The sequence below is a fragment of the Phaseolus vulgaris genome, chromosome 1 (genome assembly GCF_051622355.1).
Source record: "Phaseolus vulgaris cultivar YP4 chromosome 1, ASM5162235v1, whole genome shotgun sequence".
Taxonomy (NCBI): Eukaryota; Viridiplantae; Streptophyta; class Magnoliopsida; order Fabales; family Fabaceae; genus Phaseolus; species Phaseolus vulgaris.
Genome location: NC_143498.1, coordinates 16,950,418 through 16,966,084, shown reverse-complemented (window position 1 = coordinate 16,966,084; position 15,667 = coordinate 16,950,418). Strand labels below are relative to the sequence as shown.

At 30.7% G+C, this 15,667-nt stretch overlaps 1 protein-coding gene across 4 annotated transcripts; it reads left to right on the top strand.

The window, feature by feature from the left end:
* Positions 1 to 4,661: 4,661 nt before the first annotated feature.
* LOC137813599 (uncharacterized) lies at positions 4,662 to 13,476 on the top strand. Of its 4 annotated transcripts, XR_016519657.1 has the most exons (18): positions 4,662 to 4,942; positions 5,035 to 5,191; positions 5,569 to 5,663; positions 5,747 to 5,860; positions 6,579 to 6,683; positions 6,776 to 6,847; positions 7,582 to 7,694; positions 7,980 to 8,111; positions 9,694 to 9,762; positions 9,829 to 9,916; positions 10,011 to 10,082; positions 10,171 to 10,271; positions 10,578 to 10,695; positions 10,971 to 11,124; positions 11,362 to 11,466; positions 12,211 to 12,270; positions 12,423 to 12,533; positions 13,110 to 13,476. XR_016519657.1 is itself a non-coding variant. In XM_090300589.1 (17 exons), the coding sequence occupies exons 2-16, from the start codon at positions 5,077 to 5,079 to the stop codon at positions 13,218 to 13,220; spliced, it is 1,476 nt and encodes a 491-aa protein (XP_090156715.1). In that variant the 5' UTR covers positions 4,662 to 4,942; positions 5,035 to 5,076; the 3' UTR covers positions 13,221 to 13,235; positions 13,325 to 13,476. The 4 variants fall into 4 exon arrangements, 2 of the variants coding, with proteins under 2 accessions (XP_090156715.1, XP_068472043.1); XR_011081460.2 differs by lacking the exon at positions 11,362 to 11,466; XM_090300589.1 differs by lacking the exons at positions 10,971 to 11,124; positions 11,362 to 11,466 and having other exon boundaries at positions 13,110 to 13,235; positions 13,325 to 13,476.
* The last annotated feature ends 2,191 nt before the right edge of the window (positions 13,477 to 15,667 follow it).

Below are 15,667 nucleotides of genomic sequence, written 5' to 3'. Positions count from 1 at the left end.
ACATGCAAAACAAGGTCCTGCCAAATCTCATAAGAGCCTCAGCAGAGGAAGAACAAGACATGAACCATAATAGCAGTTGTTATTCCCTTTAATCTTCTTACAAGACAAGTTAAGTAATTAAAATAGGCTTACTTTGAACTTCGATTAGAAAAATAAGCTAGAAAATGGTGTACTTAGTAAAAAAATCACTGTAGAAAATAAATTGGGGTGTGATACATAAAAAATAATAGTGTATAAAATATTAATATAAATATGTTCTCTTCTTCTTATACCATATAGATGTATCACACCTTAATTTCTAATCATGTTTTGATGTGGCAATACTACTTTGTTGTGGAAAAGAAGAAAAAGATTAAAAATTAAATATTTTTTTAGGATTGATTACAGGAGTTTTTCATTATTTATTATTATTATTATATTTCTTTCTTTTTAGTTTAGTTTTGTATTAGTTACAAATTAAGATTAGTGATATTTGTAAATCATGATAATGTATGTAGACATATAATTAAACATATATTGATTATTTATATATTGGGTGATATATGTACATTTGGGTTGTTTAATTATACGTTTCATAATATACATAATAACGATATGGAGTTTGTGAGAAATAAATTATATGTATTAATTTATGATGAAACACTATCTTTTATGTACATACATTAATGGTATATATTTAAATGATATGTTTTATTAAATTTTATTATTGTTATAATTTACCTATTTAGTATAATTATTTGCGTACATATAATTAGACATTAATGGTGATATACATATAATCGAATCATATATTAGTGTGCATATATGATTTAGCACATTGCTTACATTACTCAAAAAAAAAAAAGTTTGTGGTGATGTGCGTGTCATAATAACTCTCAATTTTGTCTTTTTTTATTTTATTTTTATTTATTTGTTTAAGTATCTATTATTTATGTTCCTCTCTCATTTGAATGTATAATTTTTCAATCATTCAAACCAACCCTTTTCACCACTATCTCTTTTCTGTTGAATCTTGAGTCTACAAACTTTTTAACTTATGTGATGTGACATGAACCAGAATATCAATTGTTATTCCCTTTAATCTTCTTACTAGACAAGTTAAGTAAATAAAATGGGCTTACTTTGAGCTTCGATTAGAAAAATAAGCTAGAAAATGGTGTACTTAGTAAATTGGGTTTGCGCAAAAGTCCACTTTAACCAAACTTTTAGAAACTCACCCATGTGCTCACCTTTAACCTAGATTCTAGAAGACTCCCCTATGTGCTCACATTTGACCTAGTTTCTAAAAGCTTGTGGTCATTTACACCCCTACACTTCCTCTTTTCCTCTCTAAGGCACTCGTATCTATAAACAGGGTGTCTCCCCTCTTGTAAATCACACATTGATTTTTGAATAGAAAATATTTTTTTGTTAGAGTGTTGAGTCAGTCTTGAGTGCTCTCTTTTTGTGGATATTATATTGGGTGTTTGTGCACTTCAAGTGGCGACTCTTCGCCACTCACCTTGGAGTCTCCCACCACTCCAAGTGGCATGACCACCATCATCATCCATAAGCTTCCTTTATCTTTTCATCTATTTCTTCCTTGCGCCATTTCTATTCCTCTTATATTCTTGTGTTCTTCTTTTCCTTTTTGGTTTTTCCATCTTGTTGCTTTCCATTATATGTTTTAATTTCGCACCTCATCATCATCAACACCATATAATTACATTTTCTCTTTGCCCTCTAGAAGTGAACCTTCACACTTATTTAACCACTTGGTTAAGTTCGTGTCCAGTGAGAATCTTCTATGGGTTTCTCACCATATTCTGCTTAAAACAAAAAGTCATAACACAAAGTACAACCTATAAAATGTGCAATCTTAAAATCAACTCACATCAAACGGCGTCGTGAAGGTTGAGCTTGAAGAACGTCAAGGCTTGGATCTCCACAACAGCAGTAACCAGTAACCGCGTCGCAATCGACGCACGTTTAAGAGTGGTGTGCTCAATACCACAAGGATAAGAAGAACGGGCGTGGAGTTGTTGTTTACATTACTCGCACAAAATAAGAAGGAGAGTTTGCAATGATGTCTTGCCATAACAACTCCCATTTTTGTCTTTTTTTGTTTTGTTTTTGTTTGTTTCTTTTAATCATTTATTATCTATGTGTCCATGTCTCATCTTCAATGTATAACTTTTCAACCAGTGAGATTTAAAAAATATTATTAAATCTTTTTAATAAAAAAGTAACAATATAAAAATGTTACAATTAATCTTTAATAAATTGTTTGATTAGAAAATTATACAGATTATTTAGGTTTGAATTGTAAGATATGAATTTAACAATTTATGTTTGGATATTTTTTATTCTATAAGCAATGTCAACACAAACGCTAATAGTATTTGAATGAATTTTCAATGTTGAAAGTTAATTTAGACATACCTTGTCAATAAATTGTCACTTTTGTATACCATTTAGCATGTACTACAACTACAATCTCACAATGAGTTCATGTATCTTGAAAATGACATTGATAGTTATTCATCGTAAAGCGTACAATTATTCTCCTTTACTTCAGTTGCAACCTCATTCTTTCGTCTCAACCACAGTTTCTGAGGTTTCTCATCCTTCCCTTGCCAATAAAATCCTTAAATGTTTCTCTGTGCTCCTTCAGCCTTGGTTTCAATCTCCCTCACTCCAATTATGAATTCTCAATATAGAGATACAAAGCCCCAAGCAAGGCATAAGCAGTATAATCAGGTAACTTTGTCCATAGATACCATAATTATTTATAAAAATGTTACAATTAATCTTTAGTAAATTGTTTGATTAGAAAATTATATAGATTATTAAGGTTTGGATTGTAACATATGAATTTAACACTTTATGTTTGGATATTTTTTATTTTATAAGCAAGCTAGAAATAAAATTTTAATAGTATTTGAATGAATTTTCAATGTTTGAAAGTGAATTTAGACATACCTTGTCAATAAATTGTCACTTTTGTTTACCATGTTGCATACATAATATTCCTAGCATGTACTACAACTACAGTCTCACAATGAGTTCATGTATCATGAGAATGAGACTCGTAGTTATTTATCGTAAAGCATACAATTATTCTTCTTTAGTTCAGTTGCAACCTCATTCTTCCGTCTCAACCACAGTTTCTAAGATTCATCATCCTTCCCTTGCCAATAAAATCCTTCAAGGCTTCTTCGTGCTCATTCAACATTGGTTTCAATCTCCCCCACCCCAATGATGAATTCCCATTATAGAGCTACAAAACCCCAAGCAAGGCATAAGCAGTATAATTAGGTAACTCTGCCCATGGATACAAGGATTGTTTATAAAAATGTTACAATTAATCTTTAGTAAATTGTTTGATTAGAAAATTATACAAATTATTTAGGTTTGGATTGTAATTTGAATTTTTTTATTCTATAAGCAAGGTAGAAATAAAAATCTATCAACACAAACCCTTATAGTATTTGAATGGATTTTCAATGTTTGAAAGTGAATTTAGACATACATTGTCAATAAATTGTCACTTTTGTTTACCATGTTGCATACAAATATTCTTAGCATGTACTACAACTACAATCTCACAAAGAGTTCATGTATCTTGAGAATGACACTAGTAGTTATTTACCATAAAGCGTACAATTATTCTCCTTTAGTTCAGTTGCAACCTCATTTTTCTGTCTCAACCACAATTCCTGAGCTTCCTCATCCTTCCCTTGCCAATAAAATCCTTCAATGCTTCTTCGTGCTCCTTCAGCCTTGGCTTCAATCTCCCCCACCCCAATGATGAATCCTCAGTATAAAGCTACAAAATCCTAAGCAAGGCATAGACAGGATAATTAGGTAACTCTGTCCATAGATACAAGAGAAATAAAAATCATCATCACCAATACTTCATCTTTATAGTTTGAAAAAGTTGTGGCTAAATCTCGCAGGCTACTACTAGTAAGACAATGTAAATGTAGTTAAAGATGAGGAAACTAAGATTAGATGTGTCCTCCACATAACTGCAATAATTTTTCAAAAAAACACAAATGAAAATAAAATTTTAAGAACCAAAGACATTATTTTCACAATAACAACACATTGATCATTAAAATCACATGATGATTATACACAAGATTGCAAGATTTGTCCAATCAAATCACCCATCCCACCGACATGTGTACATACTAGAAGACAAAATCATTGCCAAAAGTTTATTTTTTTATAATTTTGTATTATCAATATATAATTTTTAAAATAAGTATTATGAAATTGAAACTTTATTATTTATGACAAATTATGGTTAAATAAAAATGTAAGTGTTTCATATTGTTATTGCACATACTTTAGACGAATTTAACTTTTTACTTTTGAATTTTTATTTGTACTTTAGTTTTATAAATTAAATTTTTTTTCACATTCATTAACTCAATATTGGATGATAAAGATAATAAATAAGGTCACAGTTACAAGTGGAAGAACTAATGGAATGACTAATTTGACTGTAAAACTAAAATTTCATTTAATGCATTCTTACCCATTAACGAAGTTTATAAATTATAACTTTTGAAGTAATTATCTTAAAAATAAAAGAAAAAACATTATAGAAGTAAATAGTGAATATATGAATAAATTTGTTTACTTATATGAAGAATGATTTGTGATTTATGTACCATTTACCATGATAGTGTTTGGATTTATTAGGAAAAAAAAAAAAAACAAGTTACGAAAATTCAGCGTTGGGGATTTAGTAATAAGTTGACTACTGAATGAAGAACAGTGAGTTCTCCGTCTTCAGCTAGACTCTCCAAATTGCAAGGTTCAGAAGAAACCCAAAAGTTTGGTTTGGTGGAAAACGCATGTTTGTGTTGTGACCCACCTTCACCTAAGAGTCGTTTCATCTTCGTTATTGGTGTTGCGGTTACAGCACTGTGAAGTGTGAATGTGAATTTAGGTTGTGGAATTAGAAACCCTTTGTTTAGTTTACTCTTCACTGCACCTACCTTTTCGATATACCTTATAAAAACGTTTCCTTTGATTTTTTAGGGAGTGGTGCTGAAGCTACGAAGAGGATAGGCAGAAGCTAAAATGGCACATTTGCATGAAGTGGATCGAAGCAAGGGTGATTTCATTCGTTTAGAGCGCGAATCTGTCATTCCAATTCTGAAGCCTAAGCTCATAATGACACTGGCCAATCTTATTGGTACTGCTTTTGTTTGATCCTTCTTTTGCTCAGCTTTGGCATCTGAAATTGGTCTCTCCGTTGTTAATGTTGTTGGTAGTTATAAAATCATTTCTGGGGAGTGTTTGTACTTTGTTGTGCTCTGACTGTGTTGTGGTTGCCCTTTGAATTGAGAGTATTGTTGGGGGTGGCAAGATCAGTGTTGCTTTTCCACAATTGAAAGCAAAATTGGGATTGCTATTTCCGACCCCTTACACGATTTAGTTTGAGTGCTAATTTGGAGTTCAAATTTGTATTTATTTTAATTTAGAAGAAATTTGATAAGTTTTTCTCCTTTTCTTCAATTCAATGTTATTAAATTCTTTGTTGCTTGAGTTCTTTTTGGGTATTATATGCAGAACATAATTCTGATCGGACTGAGTTTTTGAAGCTCTCCAAGAGAGTAGAATACACGATTCGAGCTTGGTACCTTCTACAATTTGAGGACTTGATGGTATTATTCGTTCCTTGATCTTTCTGATATATTTATAGAAGCCTTGTGTTTGTGGTTGTGGAGCATGATTCCTTTCTCTCCAGCAACTTTATTCCCTCTTTGACCCTGTACACGGAGCACAAAAGTTGGAACAGCAGAAGTTATCTACCGAAGAAATTGATGTGCTTGAACAGAATTTCTTGACATACCTTTTTCAGGTACTCTCTCTACTTTGCTTTCAAGTGTAATATCTTGGGGATATTGTTAATATAATATAGACTTGAAAACCTATCACGGATTATGGTATTAATATAAAGAAGTAAATGCACCAGTCCCCCAATGATTATGGCGCTTCTACATTTTTCCTCTACAGTTTTTGTCACCAAATTAGTTCCTTGAAGAAGAGCAACATCTTACATTAATCTTCAAAGATTATGTTACCAAACTAGTTTCTCTATGATCTAAAATGTCACCACATTCGTCTTTATGAACTACTAAAGTTGTGAAACTGAATGAATGAATTTGGTAGTGGTTATCCTTTAAGGAATTAGTATGGTGACAAAAATCTTTAGAAGACCTATGTTGGTGACACTCTAGGTTTTGGAGAACCTAGTAGATTTGCTTCAATATATAGTAACCTATGACATTGAGGAGGGATGAGGCAGTGTTGTTGGTACAGTCTTGAGGTCACCTGTCTTATTAGGATGGAAGAGTGAATAAGTAACTTGGCTACTTTTTAACATAGAGTAGGAATGTTAAAAGATTGTTGTAAAACACACTTTAGGGTCGTTAATGATTAAGACAAAAGACATGGGTTTTAGCTTAAGATAATCGTAACCAATCTCATTTTCAAAAGCTAAACAAAGAAGAGATATTTGGTAAATAAAATTTACGCCACTTAGTGATTGAGTGAAGACTCTTTGATTTTTTATCTAGGTCATGGAAAAGAGCAACTTCAAGGTAGTGACTGATGATGAGATTGATGTTGCACATTCAGGCCAATATCTTCTAAATCTTCCCATTACTGTTGATGAGTCTAAGGTTTGTGCATAATACATGTTCCTTTAATGGTATATTTAGATGCTTGTTTTTCCTATTAATAGTTGGTGATGTTTGTATTTTTAATGATGAAGCTTGACAAGACACTTCTGAAGAAATATTTTGAAGAGCATCATCATGATGACCTTCCTGATTTTTCTGATAAGGTATGGCTCTTAATATAGTGTAGGAGGTACTTATCCAGGAGAATTTGTGGTGTTCATTATTCTATTATCTGGGCTGGAAATCCGTGTGTATGTATGTGTCTGTGGCTCCCTCTCCCATTTTTAAGTTATTGTAACATCCTTAAAATCATTTCAGGAGAAAGACCTTTCATTTTTAAGTTTTTTTTGTTACAAATGACAGACATTCTGTAAGATGTTTAAGTTCAAACCCCTCACAACTGGCTTAGATATTTTATATTGAAGTATTGGCAGTTCATCCTTGTTTGAGAAACAGAATCTTAAATTTTTTAATGAAGTTGTGAGTTTTGGAACAAATCACGAATCACACTGATTGATGCCATTGACTTTTGCTAGTGATCCAATATTGAATATTGGAATGTTAAGTTGTTAAATAACGATCAGAACTTTGTAGGTTAAGAAGGTTTATTGTATTTGTGGACATCAAGTGGATATTATCTGCCTTTTGTTACTTCACTTGTTTGATGCTGGATTATTGTTGATCTTTCCCTCTAGCTCTCACATGGTGTTGTACTCACAGCAGAGGCTGGTTCACTATTATTATTATTTTAATTGTTTGCAGTAGATTGGAAAAGAATGTAATTCCTCAAAATAAGTAAGCTGAACCTGCAAGTACAAACACCAATCTAAAGATTGTTGTTGTTCCTTGAGTTTAGTCTAATTGTGAAATGGCAAGCTAACAAAACCTATTATTTCAGTATGTTATCTTTCGGCGTGGCATTGGAATTGATCGAACAAGTGACTACTTTGTCATGGAGAAAGTGGACATGCTTATTGGACGTTTTTGGGCATATCTGTTGCGGCTAACTAGGTAAGCGGACTGAGTTTGGAATATTTAGTAGTTGATGCTCAGGAATAATCCATTATGAGAAGTCATGGTATTGATTATCATATTTTCTTGTCTCCCCAAGACATGTAAAAGGCAGATATGAAATGATTTATTGTTTCCATGGGTTATAGTCAATATGAGCTTCATCTGTGTATTGAAAGGCCATATTTTTTAAATCTATTCATGTAAATGTACCAGAGTATACAAAGTATGCTTCTTAGGTGTTTTTTTTTCCCATAGAACTTTTTAGAGCTGTACTGCTTGCAGGTTGGAAAAGCTTTTATCCAGAAGGTCAAAAAGGCGAAATAAGAAAATTCCAAAGGACAATGAAATTAACTCTGAAGTAGATGGGCAGGACCTTTATGTTGAGCGGATACGTCTTGAAAATATGCAACTAAGGTTGTAAAATGCATCTCTCTCTCTATATATCGATGTTGTTGTTGTTGCTACTACTACTTTATTTCTTGTTATCTTATTTTCTTTCTGGATGAGGGCCATTGCCTTTATATAACTTAATTGTAATAAATGATTATTGGATGGGATGAATTTTTGGCATGTAAGATTGACATCATCTGCAAGTTGAATGTTACTTCTGGAAATCTAGATTTGTGTAAATCCTGATTGTTGGTAGCTTTCATTCAACTTTATATTTAAGTTCTCACTGTATGCTCTGTACCACATAAAGTTTTGGTACAGTCTGTCCATTATTCTGTAAATACAACCATAGTGTAACCTCAATATTAGGTGAAGGTCATGAACAACTATCTTTAAATCTTTAAATTAATAGGTAAAGACACATAAATGACTTTATTTTATATTTCTGACATGTCCCTTCACTTATAGATCCCTTTGGCCTTGTAGTATCAATAATGGACAGGTCAACCTACCTTTTACAGAAATTGATAGTTTTATTAGAAGAACAAGGACAACGAAGTTTGAACTCTAGATCATGTGAACAGGAAAACTCTGATACTTTGTTTTGAACTACCTATCCTAAAACTTGTCAGGTGACTAAACTATCTCAAAAACTGAAGTTGTTGGATGAAGTCACATGAATGGTTTTATGTTTCAATTCTAACAATAAACAATGATCATTTCTGAGATAATGATCAACTTGGATTGAGGCTTTTGGTCTTCATTAAGCTTATCTACAGGAACATTGAGAATTTTTGGTGATTAAAATCTTAAACTCTAATACTTTGTACTGAAGTATCTATCCTAAAATCTTGTTAGGTGACTAAACTATGTCAAAAACTGAAGTTGTTAGATGAACTCACATGAATGGTTTTATATCACAATTCTAACAATAAAAAGGATCATTTCTGAGATAACAGTCAACCTGGATTGAGGTTTTTTGGTCTCCATCAAGCTTAAGTACAGGGAACATAGAGAATTTTGTTGTAGTGAAAATCTAAAACTCAGAAAAGTGAATTTAAGTACAATATTAAAAAGTGGGTTTACACCTAATTAAACTCTACAAACTAAGGTAAGGTTTACATCCATCTATATACTAAATTTTGACCATGTATCTAGTCAATATGGGTTTTTTAACTCATCCTCTCATGTTGAGGATTGAATATCTCGAGCATGGGTCTACATATTTATGAGTGGTTTGATAGTGACCTATTAGTGAGTGACATGATAGACTTAACAAACCTGATTAGGATAAATTTTGATACCATCTCAGAAACCAAGTTTAGATCTAACTCATACCTACAAAATTAGCTTGTATAGCAAGGTTTAAAAATACTTTTGAACTATAATTTGGTCTTATTTCTAGTCATTGTAAGATCTCTAACATGGGTTTAGGAAATTATTCAAATGCCTCAAAGTTCCACATATATTTAGTATATCTACTGATTTGTCTTTGAAGCATATTGTTTTTCTTTCTAATCAAAATGCAGTGCCCATGCATCTATTTTGTGTAAATTTTTAATGTGTTGATCTGGTCACTCACGTGATGATTTGCTGCAATTGCCAGTTTTCGTAATTTGCTAGGCAAGACCTTAATCCAAGAACCGACATTTGATAGGATAATTGTTGTCTACAGGTAGATCTTCCTTACACATCAAACTTCTGTTGAAATTTTTAATCTAAGAAGCAAATTATTTTTCAGGAGTGCCAGAACCAAATCAAAAGATGAACGAGGAATATTTGTGAAGCATTTTAAAAACATTCCAATGGCTGATATGGAAATAGTTCTTGTGAGTTACCTCATTGTGAAGACTTGATATATTGAATATTTAACTTTTCCCCAGTACTAGTAGTGACCTTGTTCAAGAACTTCTTACTTGACAGCCAGAAAAGAAAAACCCTGGATTAACACCAATGGATTGGGTCAAATTTCTTGGATCAGCTATAGTTGGGCTGGTTAGTCTTTTAACCTTGATTTATTGTTTATGTTTTAGTGTTCTTGTTTTTCATCATCCTGAATTAATGAATCTAATGTTCTTCTCAGGTTGCTGTAGTTAGTTCACTTGAAATGCCTTCAGCTGATTGGTTTGTTATCATTGCTGTTCTATCCACAGTAATTGGTTATTGTGCTAAGACATACTTCACGTAAGTATTATGGCTCTTCCCTATCAATGGAGATAGAAGCTGTGCATTGATTATTCTGAAAATTACCTTCATATAGCTCTGAAACTTAATCTATTTTTGTTGGACACTAATCTAAAGAAATCTCTCCACTTGTTGACTAGTTAAACTGTTGTCCGTTCCTTCTTTTTTTTCATACTAATCATGTAGCTTGTGGAATTGTGTTCACATTATCGTTGTCGTATTCTAATAATTTGAGGTGTATGGTAGTAGTAAATGCATTTGAAAATACATTTAACTATAGTGGCTACTAATTTATTTTCCCCATAGGTTCCAACAAAACATGGCTCAATATCAAAATTTGATTACGCAGTCAATGTATGACAAACAACTTGACAGTGGAAAGGGTACACTTCTTCATTTATGTGATGATGTCATTCAACAAGAAGTAAGTCCCAGCTTGATGCATTGTGATTCTTTTTTTTTTTTTTTTAAATTAAATCAGTGTTGATATTTTTTGTTAATGATTTTTAGAATTGTTCAGAAAGTAAGATAGGGCTGTCCGTTCTAATGGTACCTGAAACTTGCCAGCTTATTTCTTTTCAATCCTAAATCTTTCTTCCTTTAGTTTGACTCTAGCTGATCTGGGATTTGATTGAACTCTTGTTTCTTCAATTTGTTTGTTTCTGTGTGGTTGAGCTGACTGATTTGTTTTTGCTTCAGTACCTGTTGGTTTGTCCACATAATTGTGCTCTGTTTTGGTGTTTGGTTCTCTTTTGGTTGGCTGTACGGTTCTCAAGCATTGCTGTTACTATAAAATGTCATTTGGTGGTGCTTCTGTTGGTGTGAAGAAATGTCGATGGAGTTCTGATTTAAGGTTGCTTAATTATGCATTGTTATGAGAATCTTATGATTCAAATTTTGAATCTTACAATTTGATACGTTTTGACCATCTACTGATTTTTATCTTAAGATGAATCTTACATGACTTTGTATATTACATACATAAATGAATCTATGTAATTTTTATGTATTGGTTATTAACATTTATCATCTTGATGATATGTCTGTATTACATTATGATGGTTTCATTCAACAAAACATGCACGTGTAGGTGAGAGAGAGAGAGAGAGGACCACATCACCTTGTTTGTTGTTTGACCCACACTGCTACACTAAGAACCATTAGCTGTTGAATTTAAGCAATTGTGTGTGATCAGGTATCCTTGTTTAAAAAGTATTATATGTTGAGACATGAGAATGGGTTAAACAGTATTGGATGAGTTTCAAACTAACCTTTCAATTTGATTGGTGGATTTTGTGGGAAATTCATCTGATATTGTGTGCATACTCATGCATGTGTGTATATCTTAGGCTTTTTTGAAGTTCTTGTTTTACCACTTCTTTTAACAAGTATATATGCCTATGTTTTCTTTCAAGGGAGGAAAACCGTATCCTATTTGTAAGCAACCATAATCATATATTGGCTGTAATTCCCCAGTATACATAAAAGTTTAAAAACTAAACTTCAAAAATTCAAAACCACATTTGATACGTGTGAAAGTAGTGGAGCACATCATTTACTGCACTGTTATCTTATATGGACGGAAAAAGCTTGGTGAACCTAACTTCCGCAATGCAACTACTTTAAACAATTCCCTTCTATCAAATGTTCCAAAACAGAGTGAGAAATATAGTGATACTGTTTGGAATGATGGCTTTTACTTCTCAAATGCTCTCCAATTTGCAACATTTTTTATAAGTCTAATAATTTAGGAAATGAAAGTTTGAATATTTTTAAAGTGTGCATGTATTTGAGCCTTAAGATTACGCTACTACTTTATATTTGATAATCAAGTTATTAGATTGTTGTAAGATCATTTTATAGTTTCTAGTTGCTCCGTGTGTATACACTGGCAAACATGTAACTAATGGCTACCAATCTGTAATTCTTTAATGTTTAGGTCAAGGAGGTAATAGTTTCATTCTTTATTCTGATGGAACAGGGCAAAGCTACAAGACAGGTACACACATGAACATAAGATTTTAGCAATCTTGTTCTTTTGTTCTTTATGCCACCTTTTTTATACTTATAAATTCTATCATATACTTAGAAGAGATAGATTTTATTATTGCTGTCTAAGTACTTACATTAGCTGTTTGGTATATGAATCAGGATCTTGATCAATGGTGTGAGGAACTAATCAAAGAAGAGTTTGGTGAGGATTGTAATTTTGATGTGGATGATGCTGTTGATAAATTAGAGAAATTGGGAATTGTTACTCGGGTGAGATTCCTCAAAAATATTTCCTTTCTAATCTTTAGTGAATGTAATATATAATACTCTCTCTTTAAAGGAAAACTAACCTTTTTTTCCCTGTAACTTGGTTTTATTATTTCCATTTCGAATATATTCATATCTCAATCTTTTCTCTCTATCTAGTATTACATTTTAAAGTGAGTTGAGTTTGTTAACAGTAGTAGGAAATTTCATGTCTCTTTAAAATAAAGTGTAAACTTTACAGATCATGTGAGGTTTTTCCCTTAATGGGGCATAAACAAACTAGTCTAAATTTTTGTCAAATGTGTTGCCTGGAAGCCGTTTAAGAATGGTTGAACTTTGTGCCTTGTTTGCCAGTTAGGGTTCATTCTTGTTTGCCTGAATGAGAACATCAACTAAAATTGAATCTTTTTTTTTTCCTTTGTGTTCTATCTTCAGTAAAAGGTACTAGATTTTATCTAACAGTGGATATCTCTTTGTTGTTGTAATGGTATGCCAGAATGATTACTAGAAGATAGTTTTCAATCACTGTGACCCCTTAAAAATTTCTCAGAAGATTTAGATTTCTTTGTTGTTATTCAGGACTCTGTTGGACGGTATCAGTGCGTTGGGCTAAAACGGGCTAATGAAATCATTGGCACCACCACTGAAGAGCTTGTCCTTAAGGCAAGAGAGGGAAACATGGCTCCTTGATGCTGATTTCAAAAGGTGCTTATCTGTCTCATGTACATGTTTTGTGTTGGTTGATAAAATCCAGACATTTCCTGTAGTTAAAATTTTCCTTTACACACTCCTAGATTGATGTCCCCATTTCAAGATGGAAGTTAGTTTCTGCTTTCTGTACACAATCTTCTGTATTTTCATGTAAGTCCATGTCAATGTGTACTCTATATTCTATTCTTTTCCCATTAGTTTGTGTTAATAAAACCTGGTCCCTGATTCTGAAGCACACACTCAATTACAATGTTTGGACTACTTCATTATTTTCAAGCTTTTTTAATTTTTTGATATATATTCTTATTTTTAAATTTGAGTTTTAGTAATTTTTGGTAGAAAATATAATAAAAATAATCTCGTGTAACAGTAGAAATTGTTTTTTGTAAATTATGAATATAACTTATGTTTGAAAATATATATTTAGTATGAAGTTTAAGTATGATTATAGAGTGATTTATATATTTAAATATGTTTATTATAAATTTTGATTGTATACAAGTAAATATTTACATCAGACAATAAACAATATAATCTAAAATACTAGTAAAAATGTATTAGAAAGTTATTTGAGTTTGTTAATGTTGGACTTTAATTTGGTCAATTATTATATTTTGGGCTTTAGACGAATTACACTTGGCCTGCAACTCCATAATTTTTTATTTTCATTTTTATGCAGACATTTCGAATGGTACAATTCATCAAAATACAAATTTTACAATAAAAAGAAATATTAAATTATATTTTTAATTGTAGAATTTATATTATATTTTGAATTATAGAGTTTGAAAGGTATTTGAGAAATATATTTTAAATTTTATAATTTAAAATGTAACTTTATTAAAGATAAAAATAGATTTTTCATAAAAAGTATGGAGGCTTCAAATTTTACAATTCAAAATAAGACATCACTAAATAAAAATAGATTTTTCATAAAAATGTATGTGCTATAGTTTTATGGTATCTAGAAGAAAAGGGTTAGATGATGTTTAATTTTTAGATTTTTATGTTACTCTAAATAGAATAAATAAATATTACAGATCATAACGTCAGACTTTATACAACACATTGATGTGTAATAATGGCAATTTGTTTTTTTTTGTGCTTTTATGAAATGGATGAGGTGAGTAATGTTTTTAATTAAGTTCTTAATGAATCTAATTGAATCAATAAATTTTTTAATCTAATATCTCTACAATTTTTAAACCCATTAACTACTTCTATAATATAAACTATAAATGATTTGACTCCTTTAAAATGTTCAGAATATAGAATAAAATGTAATTATAATTGTTAATAAATAATGAAAATTATAATTAAATTTAAACTATGTAAATATATATTTAATTGTGTCATAATTCTAACCGTTGATGAACAATCATATACTTTTTATCTTTTTTAAATTGCAGTCCTTGAAAAACCGAATCCAGTTGTTGAAGAACTTGAAGTGGAGTCCCTCGACGACTATGAGCATGCTTGGAGCAAATTTCTTCTATGATAAAAAACATTAGAAAATGAAATTAATTTTTACATTAATTGCAATTAATTTATGCATAAAAAAAAATCAAATTTTAGAGAAATTAAAAATAAATAGCTTCTAAATATTTTGTTGGAAAGCTACATGGTTATTATTTTTTCATTGAAAACGAGAATTTATCTTTAAAATTATATTTTTATTTTTATTACCAAAATTAATATTTTGATGTCAAATCCATTTAAATAACATTACTATAATAAATTATCATATATAAAAGTATTTTTATACACATTAGGAATATATAATATATTTGTTGTGCACTAAGATAAAGCTTACGTTTATGAAGATAATTGCGCTTCTTAAACATTAGGAATTAATTTTATTCTTGTGTTAATTTGCGTACTTGCTTCAATTAATTACATGTTCATAGTTAGTATTGTAGCAGTGCAACAGTTCATAATCGTTTCAAAGGAATTTTAATGCTATAATAGCCCTATATGAGAGTTTTATTACCATTAATTTCATAACTGACTACATTTGTATTCAATTATTTAATTATGTAAATTAATATAAAAATCATTCAAATGACATTTAACTTTATTTAAGTTTCACAATAATTGTATAATTACGACAATAATATTCTAACTACAATAATACTTGTTAGCACTTAAAAAAATGGGATTTAATTTGAATAATAATAATAATAGTAATAATAATAATAACTACTCCAGTTTAAGTTTAAAGGTAATATTAATTGTTCTAATTTAAAATGAAATATCATATTCGTTATAATTATTTAAATTCTTTAAAAAAAATGTTAAGTTTCAAGAAACCAACTCCACTTTTATAAGTTGTTTATGCATATATATTTCGTTGTAATGAGAAAAAAATAGAATATAATAAGTGAGTTAAACAAGAAAAATGACAATAGGAATCTCACATTTTAATG

Coding starts and splice junctions, on each gene's coding strand:
- LOC137813599 (XM_090300589.1), top strand. CDS start 5,077: ATGGCACATTTGCATGAAGTGGATCGAAGCAAGGGTGATTTCATTCGT. Junction 6,848..7,581: donor TTCCTGATTTTTCTGATAAG/GTATGGCTCTTA, acceptor CTATTATTTCAG/TATGTTATCTTTCGGCGTGG. Junction 10,272..10,577: donor TGTGCTAAGACATACTTCAC/GTAAGTATTATG, acceptor TTTTCCCCATAG/GTTCCAACAAAACATGGCTC.